This window comes from Eleutherodactylus coqui, chromosome 2 (assembly GCF_035609145.1).
Source record: "Eleutherodactylus coqui strain aEleCoq1 chromosome 2, aEleCoq1.hap1, whole genome shotgun sequence".
In the NCBI taxonomy this organism is placed as follows: domain Eukaryota; kingdom Metazoa; phylum Chordata; class Amphibia; order Anura; family Eleutherodactylidae; genus Eleutherodactylus; species Eleutherodactylus coqui.
Window position 1 is genome coordinate 175,422,151 of NC_089838.1, and position 16,168 is coordinate 175,438,318.

At 41.1% G+C, this 16,168-nt stretch overlaps 1 protein-coding gene across 1 annotated transcript in view; it reads left to right on the forward strand.

The window, feature by feature from the left end:
- Window positions 1-16,168, forward strand: part of RELN (reelin) — a 655,909-nt gene that overhangs the window by 440,936 nt on the left and 198,805 nt on the right. The window contains exons 23-25 of the mRNA XM_066591974.1: window positions 2,340-2,477; window positions 4,341-4,527; window positions 15,646-15,851. Coding sequence (XP_066448071.1) covers window positions 2,340-2,477; window positions 4,341-4,527; window positions 15,646-15,851 — 531 coding nt within the window. The remainder of the gene's footprint in view (window positions 1-2,339; window positions 2,478-4,340; window positions 4,528-15,645; window positions 15,852-16,168) is intronic.

Genomic DNA, 16,168 nt, shown 5'->3' on the forward strand with positions numbered 1-16,168 from the left:
AACAACACGTTTCGGCGCGAGACAACCCCTTTAATTCATTTGGCAGGACTGGATTCAATATGCAGGCAAACCTGGCATGTGACAGAGGGGGCGCAGTTTCAATGTTGGCGCTCTATATGTTTTATGTATTCCTTAGCTAATATTTCCTGCTACCTGAATTGTATTAATCAATTACTTTCCAAATTAATAAGCTATTTAAAGTATTACTTTTTATGTGAGTCATGATGAATATGTCAGGGGAAACAAAGATGAAATAAAGTGCATACAGTTTCACTTTCTTGCCTTGAAATGCTTCCCAAATACATTTTTTATAGATGGAAAAATAAACTACGTAATAACACACGCACTGTAGGGTACCATAACTCAATATGGTCACATTTACAGTTATCTTGCAAAACATCATTGATATTAAATGAATTTACTCTGCAAAGAATATTACAGAAATTATTCATAAAAAGTTAAAAATATATGCAATCTTCTAATTCAATTAAATCAGCACCGACTGGAATATTTAGAAACCCCCACATAACTGACATATCAAGAATTATGGCTAAAATTATTTACTCATAGACATCTATGTGGAGTTATCTTGTAAATACATTATACAAATAGATTTGTAGATTTGTCTATTAACGCCTGTATGTCACCATATTCTGAGACCTATAATTATATTTTCCACTGATGGGGCTGTTTGAATTTAGCACGGCAGCAAACTTCACTGTGTTGTGAAATAATTCCACCTGTTTGAAACTTATCCCATTAGAGAATGAATGTTTTTTTTTAATCAATTCTTATCCATTTTTTTAGAGGTGGAGTGACTTAAAAATTCTGGTATTGCGTAAATTTTATTGAAGGCATTCATCCAGGACAAACAATATAATATGTTAATAGTCCAAACTTGTACAATTACAATGACAATTGTGTTTAATTTTTTTTTATTGATTAGAATTTGTGTGAAAAACTTTTTTTATATTTTGTTTTTTTAAATATTTAAATAAAAAATTTTAAAGTTATTTCTACAAAATTTTTTTTTAAGGTACTTGAACTAAGGTACTTGAACATATGATCGACACAACCCCTGTTTTCTGGCTCTGGCTATGGCCGTTGCCACCTGCTTTCATCTATTTAAAACCCTAAACCCATTCTATACACCCCACTGCTATAGGCAAGGTCATACATGCATGATTGTGCTTGCTACTAGCCATTGGCGATACAGTGCATAGGGCGCCCAGTGGGGAAGACATAGCCCCCAGGAGTAGCATAAGAATTTTTTTTGCTATATTTACAAAATGTAGCTGCCCCCGGAGGGGTCCATGACTGCATGCAGATGCCATTGAGAGAAATGGAGGAAAACACTAACAAGCCACTAGGTTTCTCTTCCCTTCTCTCTCTTTTTTGGAACTAGCAATATAATGACTGGTGGAGCTACAGTCACTTTACCAATCAAGTGTTTTGACTCCTGTCATATTGCAGGAACTGTGCTCCCATGACAGCGTTGGAAAACAGAAACCCAAATGTAATACCAATGCTAGTGTGAACTCAGTCTTATTCTTTAAATCTTTTTTTGCTGTGATTATTAGGGATCCTTCACACAGGCGGAATTTCCTGTATTCTGCACTGCAAGTCATAATCTGCATGGCTCTGTGTGGATTTGATGCAGAATTAAAATGACTTAAATGAGTCTGCAATTCTGCACCAAAATCTGCAGTTTGCCCTGAAAATTCCAGCAAATTTCCCTGCGTCCCAGTGAAAATATTCTATCCATGTGAAACTTCCCTTAAACTACTTGCGAATGATAGTGTTTTTATATTCATGTGGTGCAGGTATGGGTGCTAAGATACAATAGGGCTTTTTAATGTGATGCATACTTGGCACTGCTGAACATGCCTTTAATGTCCATATATGTATCTACAGTATGTTTGTGTTGCCTTTATGTGTGTTTACTATATAAACAATATTGATTACATTTTTGAGTCGAAAATTATGACCCTACTCTACCTCTACCTTTGGTGCCTGGGGAAATACCAGTTCCAAATACAGCTTTGCACACATGTACGCTGCCGGTCGTAAAGGGGTTAGCGCAACATTTATTATTATATGGCAATCAGAAAAAGTAAGGCAAGTTAAATACAATACAATACAAATTCTGGGATATAAAGCTGTTCTGGGTATTGATACCTTAATTTTATGTGTCATTACCTGTCAATATGTTGATTAATTTTTCCCATTGTCCTTCATGTTATTAACAGCATCAGTTTGCAGCCAAAGATTATTATAACAATAAAATAAAAATGCATCGAAAATAAATATTGAAACATTTTGAATTGTACTATTTTAAGGTCTAGTGCAACTCGTTTCCGCTGGAGCCAACGATATTATACATCAGAAGATGAATGGGCTTTGGACAATATTTACATTGGACAACAATGTCCTAACATGTGCAGTGGACATGGCTGGTGTGACCACGGAGTTTGCAGGTAAATATACATGCTTCCTTTAACCATTAGGGCGCCCACCCACTGGCGTTTTTTTTTCCCTGCGAAATTCGCAGCATTTGTTTTCTGCAGGGGTCTATGGGACTTGTAATGTTAAAATCGCGATCGCGATTAAAAGCGCGATTTTGCGCGATCGCGATTTTAACATTACAAGTCCCATAGACCCCTGCAGAAAACAAATGCTGCGAATTTCGCAGGGAAAAAAAAACGCCAGTGGGTGGGCGCCCTTAGGCCTCATGTCCACGGGCAAAATATGATTTAAGATCCGCAGCGGATCTCCCGCATGCGGATCCGCATCCCATAGGGATGCATTGACCACCCGCGGGTAGATAAATACCCGCGGATGGTCAATAAAAGGGATTTTTAAAAAAATGGAGCATGAAAAAATCTGGACCATGCTCCATTTTCGTGCGGGTCTCCCGCGGGGACGGCTCCCGCGGGCTTCTATTGAAGCCTATGGAAGCCGTCCGGATCCGCGGGAGACCTAAAATAGGAATTTAAAAGTATTTACCCATCCGGAGCGGACCGGGAAGGTCTTCTCTTCCTCACGGCTGCATCTTTCTTGCTTCGGCTCGGCGGATGTGCCCGGCGCATGCGCGCGGCACGTCGACGACGTGCCGGCGACGTGCCGCCGGCGTGACGAATTCATCCGCCGGCCGAAAAAGAAGATCCGGCCGTGAGGAACAGCAGACCTTCCCCGCCTGCTACGGATAGGTAAATTCTTTTAAATTCTTATTTTCAGCGCTCATGTCCGCGGGGCAGGAGGGACCCGCTGCAGATTCTACATGTAGAATTCGTAGCGGGCCTGATTTTCCCCGTGGACATGAGGCCTTAAAGAGGTTTGTTACTTTTTTGAGAGCCCATTCAACTGTAATCTGTGGGGAAACATGACATAAAATGCTTAGTTCAGATTCAGTGCCACCACGGGTGAAATGAAGCATTAATCATCACACATTGAGATTAATGGGCTACCTGTGTAATTCTATGCCCTTCACGGCTCGTTCATACAAGTGTAGTTTTAGCGCAGTATAGATTGAGTCTAATTAAACCAATGGTTTCCTATAGAAATGTTCACATGAAGGAATTTTAGATGCGCAAAAAGCTTGCACCTAACAGAGATAGAACATGTGTGCAACGTTTGCATCTAAGGTCCGTGATAAGGACCTGACCTACCTTTGGTGCTTGCTGCGCAGGAGTTTCCTTAAACTCCGATGGGAGCTGGATAACACGCAACACACAGCTCTCAATCGTGTGAATGGGCAATATCACTGCTAATTAAGCTTGAGACTTAATAGCTGGAAATCGCCTGCTCACGCTATTTTAAGTGCAGTATAGCCGCGATCTTTTCATATGCCTATGCTGCGCTAAAACCTCACTCGTGTGAACGAGCCCTCAAAGTGAGAGACACTCCTTGTAGCCACTCTCTCCTCTGCCTAATAGATAATGATCTTGATTAAAGCAGCAGGGACCAGGCTTCTGTGCTGGAGTGAGGAGCCATTTAAAGAGATTAGAATGGCATTTTTCTGTTTTATTACATTACACTTCCAGAGGGCAAAATGGTAAAGCCGATTTTGAATCCCATTGACTTTAATGGGAGTTTGAATCGGTCCTCCAAATTCACGATGATTTTCTTGAAATCAGCCCAATATTGACGTGAACTGATTATTCTACTAATCACTTATTATCACCAATTGTAGCCTGCAAATAAGTTAAACATACTGCTTAACATTGCCATTCATGCTGGAGTATGTATCACTTCACCAATTTTCAAATAATATTTGTAAGCAAGTTTATAGATATTATAATAAAACAACATGCCGGATTGCTTTGATTATGTACTTACAGGTGTGATTCTGGGTATCGGGGCTCTGAGTGTCTTCCTGAAAATTCCCTTCCAACCACCGTAATGTCAGACTTTGAAGGACTAAATGGCTGGGAAACAGACTGGCAGGAGGTAGTTGGTGGAGAAATTGTTAAGCCTGAAGAAGGCTGTGGAATTATTTCATCTGGGTCATCTCTCTACTTTTCCAAGGTATTATTTCCTTGAGTATTTGGAATAATTCAGATATTGGCTTCATGTAACAAAAAAACTATAGAAAGCTATACAGAATTACTTAACAGACCTAGAAAGTACAAGTTATTTGTAAGAAGTGTTTTAAACCACCATTTTAGAACATTTCACACTTTTATCAAAAATGTTTATTTTTGGGATAAACCCCTTTTAAAGGTGGGTATATCTGTACATATCATATCTAGGTTTCTGCTCCTACATAACTTACAATGCAAGTACTGTACAGCTGATCTGAATGCCTTTTCTTTAAAATATTATTTCAAATTTCCATCTTCAAATAAAGTTGTAGCAACCATTAACATGAATGACACATTGTGATAACTCTATTTACAGCTTTGTAGTGCATCATAGTTAACCCCTTCTAGATATCTGCTGTAATGTACAAAGCATGCTTGGGAGTCGAGCCCACTCTATATACAGCTGTCTAAGACAGCTGACATCCGGATGCAACTGTCGGGATCAGTGCTGTTAACCTTTTAATTGTTGCTGTCAGTTCAGACAGAGGAATTTCAAAAGTCCAACAAAGGGAAAGGCTCTCTATGTCACACAAACAGCTTGCTCGGAATAAGATCGAGGACGGCCTTTCACTTGTCATGGCAACTTGGAACCTTGTTAAGGCCTCAGGCCTGCCATGTATTCTACCTAGTGAGCCATGCATATGGCATGGCTCAATAGAATGCCTGCAGAAATTCAATACACCAAAGTATTGCGGTATATTATATAAGCGATCAAATGTTTACAAGCCCCTATGGCGACTGAAAGAAAAAGTAAAAATAAGACAAATAAAATGTTTTAATTGTTAGTACATTTATAAAATAATCAATGTTTAAGAGGAGACACTTTTTTTTCAGTCGTCACATTACAAAAAAAACATGTTATCGCCCCATCTGTAAAAATCCAATTTATTAAAGCCTCACATTATCCTGCACTGGAAAAAATCCACAATACCACAATTACACTTTTTGGACACCCCAACTCCAAGAAAAAAACTGAAGAAGAAGCAATAAAAAAGTCTTATGTACCCCAAAGTGGTACCAATAAGAAGTACAACTTGTCCTGCAAAAAATATATTTCACATAGCTGCATTGCTGGTAAAATAAAAAAGGTGTGGGGCTCATAAGATGTATTCTACTTGCACACTACATATAAATCGCCACTCTTCAGTTATCTGGGTGGTGTCAAAGACCCTCCAAGTCACAGAATCACTCCTCTCTCTGCACCCAGTCCTGGTTGATCGATATTGCCCATGGCATGTATTGTCAGTGCTAAGAGTATTTAAATCCTGTGCATGCTCCGTCCAGTGTAGTGGAGCTGCAAAGTCTTATGGGATATGGGATATTAGTGCTGCTAGCACTCATGTCACGAACCAAGGAAATATTTATCAAGCAGAACTTGGCACGAATTGAGGAGTCACTCTTCAGATAGAGAAGGCTTTAGTACCACCCAGTTGATTCTAGAGCGCTGATTTACATATAGTGCACGCCAGAATAAATATAAGTTTTTATGATATAAGACACACCACCAATTTTAACAAGATCATGGAACTAAAGCAATTAGCAAGTTCTGTAACGTCATGGCGGGGTTATGACGAAAACATTGGTGACAGGTTCACGTTAATAATGCCAAAATATATTTGCATGTGTTTGTTTTTTCCCATCACCTGCAGAGATATTGTAGGCTTTAAAAGGAACTTGTCACCTCCCAACAACACCGTTAACTAAGTTATGGATTGTTTGGGAGGTGATGGGGAACTTAGGGATATAATTGTTTTACTCACCAGCACTCCCAATTCTGTGCGGTCACTTGCTGAAGATCCCATTTGATCTGAAAATCTGACTCTTTTCAAGTTGCCATGCATGTGCTGTCCCATAGACTTCTATGAAAAGAGTCAGATTTTCACTTTAATGGGTAACAGCATGGGAAAGGGAGAGTATAAAAAATACATTGCCTGGCTTCCTATCACCTCCTCCGACAGCACCATAACTTGCTTTTTGGTGCTGTTGGGAAGTGACTGGTTCCCTTTAAGAATCCCTGCAAGAATAGGTGATATCAGGTGTCAAAAATAATACTTGAAAGGTGTGAGCAAATATTATTGGCAAATCAATCTCCCATGGGCTATAACCATAATGCTTGCTTTGTGTTTGTTTTTGCAACTAGACAATATGTTATTATGATGTCAGTGATAGTTGTATATAATACATTTTTGTACAGTAATACTTTAGAAAAACCTGTACAGGCTACAAAGATGTCACTTCTAAAAGACAGATCTGTCTGATCTTCAAACTTCATACATAACAAAACCTTTGAACATCTTTCATGTAAGGCCAACAAAATGTATAGCTCTTTGCCAAATAGCTAATTATCTGCTATACAAACCAAACATGCAGTGCCAGGGTTCTTAGGACTTTTCCCTGAAGGGCTCTGAAGATGGATTGTGATCCCTTCATATTATCTTTTGCATAGACAGACATGCATATATTCAGCATTAGTAAGACATAAACAGTTACCTGCATCAAAAAGTTAATTGTCATGAGCTGCAAAAAAGTTTGTATTAAAAATACTACAACTGCCACTACTGGTGACCACAGATACTGTCTGTATGGATACTGTGCTAACATATGCAGGAAAACATTAAAGGAGATGTCTTGAGGAAGCAGTGAATTTTTTTTTTTTGCCCAGTCCCCCTAATTAAGCATACATTATTAAGCCCCCCTGTAAATGACTTTTCTAGCTGGTTCGTACTTACCGTTCCAGCGTTTCAGCAACTTATAAAAGTTTCCCCAAGATGGCCGCCGGCTCTTTTCCCGTCACTTGCTGCAGCCCGACGTGCGCGCTCCCGAGACGCTACCAGCTGTTTCTCCATGGCAACCAGACGCCCCGCAGCCGCCGACCAGTCACCCACCGCCAGGCAGCAGGTAACCGGCGCTAGCCCCCGGCTCCCCAGCGCTACGCTCCCGGCTCCCCAGCGCTACGCTCCCGGCTCCCCAGCGCTACGCTCCCGGCTCCCCAGCGCTAGACCCTGACAACAGACGAAGGCCCCGGAGCCCAGCGCTAGGTTCCGGAGCCCAGGTGAAGGCCCCGGAGCTAGGTTCCGGAGCCCAGCGCTAGGTTCCGGAGCCCAGCGCTAGGCCCCGGAACCCAACGCTAGGTTCCGGGGCCTTCACCTGGGCTCCGGAACCTAGCGCTGGGCTCCGGAACCTAGCGCTGTGGCCCGGGACCTTCACCTGTTAGAGAAGATCACCCCCCGACCCATCACTTACCTGGGCGGCTTCTCGGGGCTGCTGGGCTGGGCTGGGCTTCTCCGCTGGGCAGCTCCAGTTTCTGCACCTTCCTCTAACAGAGGATGGTACAGAATGGCCGCTCCAGCGCGCTCCCGAGCAGTGACAGCTCGTCTGCGCATGCGCAGAAGAGCTGTAGCGGGGAGCACACTGAAGCGGCTCGTGCTGAAAGGAGAAGACCGGACTGCGCAAGCGCGTCTAAAAAAGCAAGCTGCCAGCGAATTTAGACGGAACCATGGAGACGAGGACGCTAGCAACGGAGCAGGTAAGTGGAATAACTTCTGTATGGCTCATATTTAATGCACGATGTATATTACAAAGTGCATTAATATGGCCATACGGAAGTGTATAACCCCACTTGGTTTCGCGAGACAACCCCTTTAACATCTCAGAAGAAGGACGCTCAGAGCAGGTTTTAAACTATAGAACACATTTTCAACAGTATTGTCCACTTCTGGGGTGATTTAATACTCATTGCTTACTGTGATCTTATTTACTTAGGTTTCAAATTAAACAGTAAAATAAATATTTAAATGGCTTTGACTCATCAATATATGATGGCCAATGTGATAACTAACAAAACTGCTATTTGAAAAGTTAGGCACCTTTTTAAACCATGTATTAAGCATGAATTTTCTGTGTAATAATTGATCCCTCAGCTAAAAGCACATTCTGAAACAGTCAGACAATATTTTATAGAAGATAGAGCCCTGGGTAACAAGCAAAGTAAGGGACCCTTTGCTTATCATTTTTAGACAGTTATCATAATTTCGGGTTGTATAATACTGCCATGCCACCATATAGTACCATGATCATGCTATCACATTCAGCCAACATAATACCGCCATAAAAGTTTTAAGGAAAATCTGTCACGTGAACCCTCTGCCCTTGAACTACTATAATGTGTAGATAGTTGAAGAGATATAGATTAATTATTTCTGAACTCACTTTCACTAATCCACATTAGTTCTGAAAATGGTCAGTGCTCCATACTGTAATTCATCCCCCAGATTTTTGAGCCCTGAGAAACAGTACAACAGAACTCCTAAAGGCATTCGCATAAAGGGCTGAGACCATTTGCACCTTTACTGCAAGGGAGCAAAAGTAAGTTCAGAGATTAGAATTACATTGTTGAATCTATGTGTCTTCAGCTATCCATTGTTAGTTGTGCTGCTGGGACCTATAGTACCATGGTTTCTAGCAGCACAAGCCCACAGGCGTGGAATGATATTGAGCTGGCTGGTTGTGGTGATCTCCTGCTAGCCAATCCCCTGGGTCCTTGCTCACATATATACCCAGCTCCTGTTAGTGTCTGTTTAGTGTCCAGGGTAAGCAGTCCTGTTATTTCTGTGTTGCAGCTTGCGGTATTACTTGTGTCCTGTTATCTGTGCTGTTGCTGCTTGCTGTGTGAACTGTGTCTGGTGCTGCTGGATTATGTATCTTTGTCCGTTGGAGCTTGTAGTGTGTTTGGTGTGTTTTTGGTTCATGTCCAGTTGTACATTTATTTTCTGTCAGTTTTATGTCAGTTTGTTCTGCTGAGTTTGTTTGCCATTTCTGTGCTAGGGTGGCCCTTAGGGTCCTCTAGTAGATGTGTCTTACTAGTGTAGGGACCGCAAGACACGAGGAGCCTTGTCGTGGCTTTGCAGCTTAAGTTCATTGGCCAATGTACGAACCAATACCTCGTATTTTTATAGCTATATCATCTGCTTATGTGTACAGGTATGCATGGCAAGTTTGTGTTCATCTGTCAGTTACCAGTTTGTGTCTTCTGCTAGTACGTCTAGTCAGAGTCCAATGCCTGACACTGTTCCCAGTGGTTCCTAACCCCTCTTGGGGCACATTCGTGTGGGCCCTGTGTTTATTTGCCCACATGAACGTAACATCCAAGCATTATAGTATTTTAAGGAGAAGTTTATATGGTGACAGATTCTCTTTAAATACAACAGATACTGTATAACGCCTAATGTAAAAAAAACTATACAAATTTTAATCAATAAATAACTTTTCATACATTTTATAAAGATGTCATTGCTATCTATTTTCTGATTGTAAACCTGAAGTTAATGTCAAGATTTTGTAGGGAAGACCATATGTTGTTGAGAGGTCATGGTGAATAGATTTAGCCTCTTAAAGCTAGGCATACACTAGCATATTTTTGGTCCGTGTATGAGGCCATACACAAATTAAAACTTCAATGTATGAATGTGCTGTGTCAATGTATATCAGACAGCACACACACTGGTGTCCATGTGCTGTTTGATGTGCATTGAGCCTGAGTCTCTTGGCACAACTCACAATTGTACTAGTGTGCCACTTGCCTAAACCACAGCAAAAAAATATACTGGACACTTCAGAAACACGAGTGTTCATTGTCTTTGTTTAGCCACAAAATACTTTTCTGGTCTATAAACACTTCATTTTTATCACTAGCTCATTCTCACAAAGGTCAATGCTTTTTGAAGTGCGTCTTTGGAATTTTTTTTCAAGATTGAAGCTTTAGGCTGCCTGTCCACGGGCGTTGCGATATCGCACAGCGGATCGATGCCGCCCGGGAGCAGGAGCCAGCTGACGGATCTCCACAGTGAGCCTATCTGACAGATAGGCTCACCGCAGAGAATCGCTCTGATTCTCCACTCGTGGACAGGGGGGCTGCGCTTTCCATAGCAACGCTATAGAAAGCGTGCACTGAGTTTCTCGCGGCCGGATTATCACCGCAGGGAACGCAATGCAAAAACGCCCATGGACAGGAGCCCTTACTCCTCTCTTAAATAATGTGTTTTTGCATGAATTTTAAATGTTTGAATACTAAAAATTTCTGAAAAAAAGCTCTTACATGTGTATCTTATATTATAAGATATCCTCAGTGTTTACACTTTCAGTACCCAGCCGTGTTGTTGGCAACAGCTGCATGCCAGTCTCAAGCCCATATAAATGGAGCGGAGTGGGGAAAGCAATGGCAAACTACTCCACTACCACAATACCAAAATATTTCATGGATCAAAACCAAATGAGTCCAAATATGGTGCTGGAAAGCGCCCCCCCCCCCAGTCTGGAAGGGACCAATCAAGCCACCAGGGAAGAACAAGGATGAAACTCGAATAACTTTTGGCATAAATGACACAGGCAGGACAAAGCCATTCAGACCCTGGTCTGCTGAAGCAGCTCCAAGTAAAAGTTTTTGTTTGCGTTTCTCAAAGATTCACAACGTTGGCTTGAACGTCCGTGGCATGAACACGGGCAAATTGGAAATCCTAAAAAATTAAATGGAATGGCTCAACATTGACCTGTATCAGCGAGCTTTACTGGACATTTTTTTCACTAGCGATGATTACACCATTTTCTACTCAGGCAATGACACCATCAGATGGAATGGAGTGGCATTCATCGCAAACAAGGCAGTCGCCAAAGCTGTCCATTGTTTCAATGCCATAAACGATAGGATCATATCCATATGCATCAATGGGAGTCCTCGCTCAATTACAATTCTGCAAGTTTATGTGCCCACAACCGATGCAACAGATGAGGACATTGAAAAATTCTATGCCGCTCTCCAGCAAGCAAGCAATCAGACCCCTGCCAAGGATATCACTTTTATAACAGGGAATTTCAATGGAAAAATCAGCTCTGGAGAAGACTTACCAGTCGCTGGCAAATTCAGATTGGGTAAGCGGAATAATTCAGGCGACCATATGGTCTAATGTTGCACGGCAAACTGCCTATCGACCATGAACGCATGGTTTGAGCAGCCAAAACACTATTTGTACACATAGACAGACTAAAATGGTGTGCACCAAAATAAAATTGACTACTTCCTATGTCAACTGTGTTTGAAAAGCTCTATTCTGCCCATGAAAACACTCCCGGGTGCAGACTACTGCTCCGATTGTAGTGGTAAAAATCAAGCTCAGATTCAGCAACTTCAAAATATCACCAGCAGCAATACACCATTTCGATGTGAACACATCCCTTCACGATACGCAGTTGAAGTGAAAACTGATTTGAAGTGCTCAGTGCCACTGGAAAAGATCCTGACGAATTATGGGAGGAAATCAAACTCATCACGTGGAATACAGCTGAACAAATCATCCCTTTCAAAAAATCTGCAAAATGTCCGCAATGGCTATCGGATGAATCCATCAGAATCGCCAACAAGTGCCAAGCAGCTAAAGTAGCGGGCACCATCGTTGAATTCAGACAGCAAAATGCGGAATTTCAAAGAAATGTCAGAAGAGACAAGGAGCGCTACTGGAATGACCAATGCACGAAACTATAATAAGCAAACCAGCAAGGCCACACTCAAGCTCTCTTTGCCCAAGTGAAGCAGAAACAGGCACCGTTCATACCACGCAAGGCAGCAACTATCAAACACTGGGATGGCAAATTATTACGAAAAGATCAAATCAAGTGTAAGTGGCGAAAATATACAGCAGAGCTGTATGCAGGCAATCAAAAAGACAACCCATTGGATCATGTACATCAAGTAGAACAAGAACCAGGTATTCTGGAGGAAGAAGTCACATGGGCCCTAAAAAAACCTACCAAACAGGAAAGCTCCCGGCTTTGATCACATACTAGTCGAACTGCTCAAACCAGTGTCAGTCAAGATTCTAACCGACCTATGTCAAAAGATCTTGAGCTCTAAATTGTGGCCCAAAGACTGGACAAGATCTGTCTCTATCACACTTCCAAAAAAAGGTGATGCTCAAGAATGTTTCAATTACGGCACCATCGCCCTCATAACTCATGCGAGCAAAATCCTTTTAAAGATCATACAAAAATACATTGCGAAAATTATTGAACAGGAACTGACAGACTTCAAGCTTGCTTTCGCAAAGGATGTAGCACCAGAGACCAAATCGCAAACCTGTGCTGGTCATGGAGAAGACCTGAGAGTATCAAAAGGATGTGTACATGTGTTTCATCGACTACAGCAAGGCATTGATTGTGTCGAACATGACAAGCTTTGGAAGGGTCTAAAACAAATGGGTGCCCCAGAACATATTGAACAGCTTATAAGGTCGCTTTACATAAAACCAAGAAGCAACAGTCAGGACAGCTTATGGAAACACGGATTGGTTTGGAATCAAGAAAGGCGTACGGCAAGGCTGCATTCTATCACCAGTCCTTTTCAGTCTGTACGCAGAAATGATCATGAGGCAATGCAATTTGGATGAATTAGAAATCTGAGTCAAATTCGATGGTAGAAATGTCAACAATCTTCGATATGCAGATGACGCCGCCTTGCTTGCAGAAAGTGAAAGGGACCTGGAATACCTTATTCATGAGTGCAAAAGGAAAACGAAAGCATGAGACTGTACCTCAACAGCAAGAAAACGAAAGTCATGACCACAATAAGCAACAGTACAGTGAACATAAAAATTAACAACGAAGAAGTCAAGTTGGTCCAAGATTTTATCTTCCTTGGATCCAAAATCCATTGCAATGGGCAATCTGGACCTGAGATCAATAGACGGATTACACTTGGTATGATTGCAATGCAAGGAATGGAAAAGATCTGGAAAAGCAAAAGCAATGATATAAGCATTGCAACAAAAACCAGACTGGTCAATGCAATCGTCTTTCCCATAACTACGTGTGGTTGTGAAAGTTGGACGCTCAGGAAAACAAACAGAAGGAAAATTGATGCGTTTGAACTATGGTGCTGAAGGAGAATGCTATGGATACCTTGGACTGCCATGACAGCGAACAAGGTAGTGTTAAATCGTGTCAAATTGAAAATATCACTAGAGGGCAAAATCATCAAACAGCGACTCTCGTTTTTTGGCCACGTGATGTGCGCTAACGTTTATGCAGCATGAGAGATCAGCGATGAGCTCATTGTTCAGTTTAAACAGCAGCCGTTCAGTAGTGAATGGTGTTTGTGTTATCTCAATGGAGAGGGGTTGGGGAGTGAGAGGAGAGAAATCTCCTGCACTGCCCCGCCCCCCTTCTGGCCGGTCCATGAGCGAGACGGCTCTGCTAGCTTCTGTGCGAGGAAACACAGGGATGAGTGTCGGGCATCGTTTGCCCAACGTTTGTCCCATGTAAATGGACCTTAAATGGGCGTCTGGTGATGTTGTGCTTCCTAGAAAGGAATGGACTCGGATTTTTAGTATATCTACCAAAATGTTTAATAAATAATTCCTAAAAAATTATGCAATTCTAAACTGCTCATAGTTTGTATTATTCTGTATTATATGGATCACAGAGATACTGACAAGTGTCATTGGTGTTTGGTTGCTCAGGTGTACTGGATTCATCTTAAATGGTGCTTACCTGAAATTATAGAAGTATTTGGAGAATTTGAAGAGATTATTGTTTTTTACCAAAGATTTATAAAATGTCTATTCCAAATGTTCCTGTGTATTTTAGTGAATCCTTCATGTGCTCTAGATATCTGATTGTTTTCGTATGGTTGGCTTCATGTTCTCACTGTAGATATGTGGCAAAAATATTTTATCTATTGAATTCAGTATAATTAGGGTAAAAGGCTAACTGAACCAATGGACAGTTATCTGCAATCCTTAGTTATCTTCCCTAACAGTCTTGGAAAAACAAAAGATGTGACTAGTGCAATAATTGAATAATTGCCAAACTTGTTTTTTTAACCCTTTAGTGATTGGCCTATTTTACACCATAATGACCAGGCAATTTTTTTTTACTACCTTGTCATTCCAAGAACAATAACATTTTTATTTTTTGGTCGACAGGAAAACTTTGTCTTTGCAGGATAAATAATATACTGAGGTATATATAATGTACTACGATCACTGAAAACAGCTATATACTTACTGATACAGGAGGGTAGCCATATGTACCTCACCTATCCCTCAGCATGCAGGCAGCCAAGTTAATAAATGCAAGGTATTAGATGATATTTTGGCCAAAATACTTGAGCTCACAAGCCAACGTCAAGGCTCCTCGCTTATTGTGAGTCCCTACACTCATATAAATAAAGTATCACTGAAAGGGAAATATAAAAACAGACAAATGGTAACTAAAAACAGCCATATACTCACTGATACAGAAGGGCAGGCATGTACACCACCAATCCCTAAGCATGCAGGCAGCCAAATACCAAGTGAGGGAGCAGATTACACCTATGGAAGACACCAATGAAACAGCCACTCACACAACCTCGGCTGAATTGAAGATGTAATCATTTGATCATTGGTATACTATACTGCACTGCTTAAGCTTTTGACAACTCAAAGCCGATAGGCTGGCATACATGGCAGATCTGTAGGCCCTAAACAGGCCCCAGGTTGCCATGGGAGCCCATCAGCACCTAACAATCACATTGCAAGGTCCTATCTTTTAAGGGAGAGAAATCTCGGCATCAAAAAAATGTGCCTATTGCGCTATCCTTTTGACGCACAATTTTTTTGGCATGTCAAAAAATCGTTCATCTGAAAGGACCCATAGGAAGCCATAAGTTCTTTTAGATGCAATTTTTTTATGCACCTACTCAGAATTAAAACGCTGCTCGTGTGAAAGAGCCTTAAGACTACACTACTGTGCTTTTATTGCGGCCTAGCCTAAGGCTCCTTGGTGACCACCATAACAACACGTATGGCTGGTCACTAAGGATTTAATTTATGATAGCTATAGGGGTGCTTTGTTGATAAATTTTTGTATCGATTTTGTAGTTGAGATTTTTTGGATTTTGTGTTTTTGCATATGCAAATTTTAAAAAGTGTAACAAAAAGTACATCTTAATACATTTTACATTTTATAAATACTTTATGTTGATATATTTGTGCTTTTTACAACAGTTTCATGTATTCCTTTTCTTTTAAAGGATGGAAGGAGACAGCTAGTTAGTTGGGACATGGACACAACATGGGTTGATTTCATACAGTTTTATATACAAATTGGAGGAGAAAGTCCATCATGTAATAAAGCTGATAGTAGGGAAGAAGGAGTGTTATTGCAATGTAGTAACAATGGAGGCATCAATTGGCATCTGCTGGCAGAAATGTATTTCTCTGACTTCACAAAACCTAAGTAAGCAATAGTTCTTCTTTCTTGTTATTTATGAATACTCATGACATTCAGACAATTTTTTAATGTTCAAGTGTTTATTTCTATTTGCCATTACTTAAACGGGTATTTCGGCAATGGAACAATGTTTTCAGTTTTCACTCATCTACTAGATGGTTGAAACCTGGTAGATCATGGGGGTCTGACCACTAAAACCTGTGTCCCCGCTATTTCACATGTTTAGCATACATTGTCCCATTTTTGTAGTGTAGTGGGGAATGGAGCTGCTGGTTGCACATGAACAGCAGCTCCATTTTTCTCAATGGCACAGGCAAATAGCC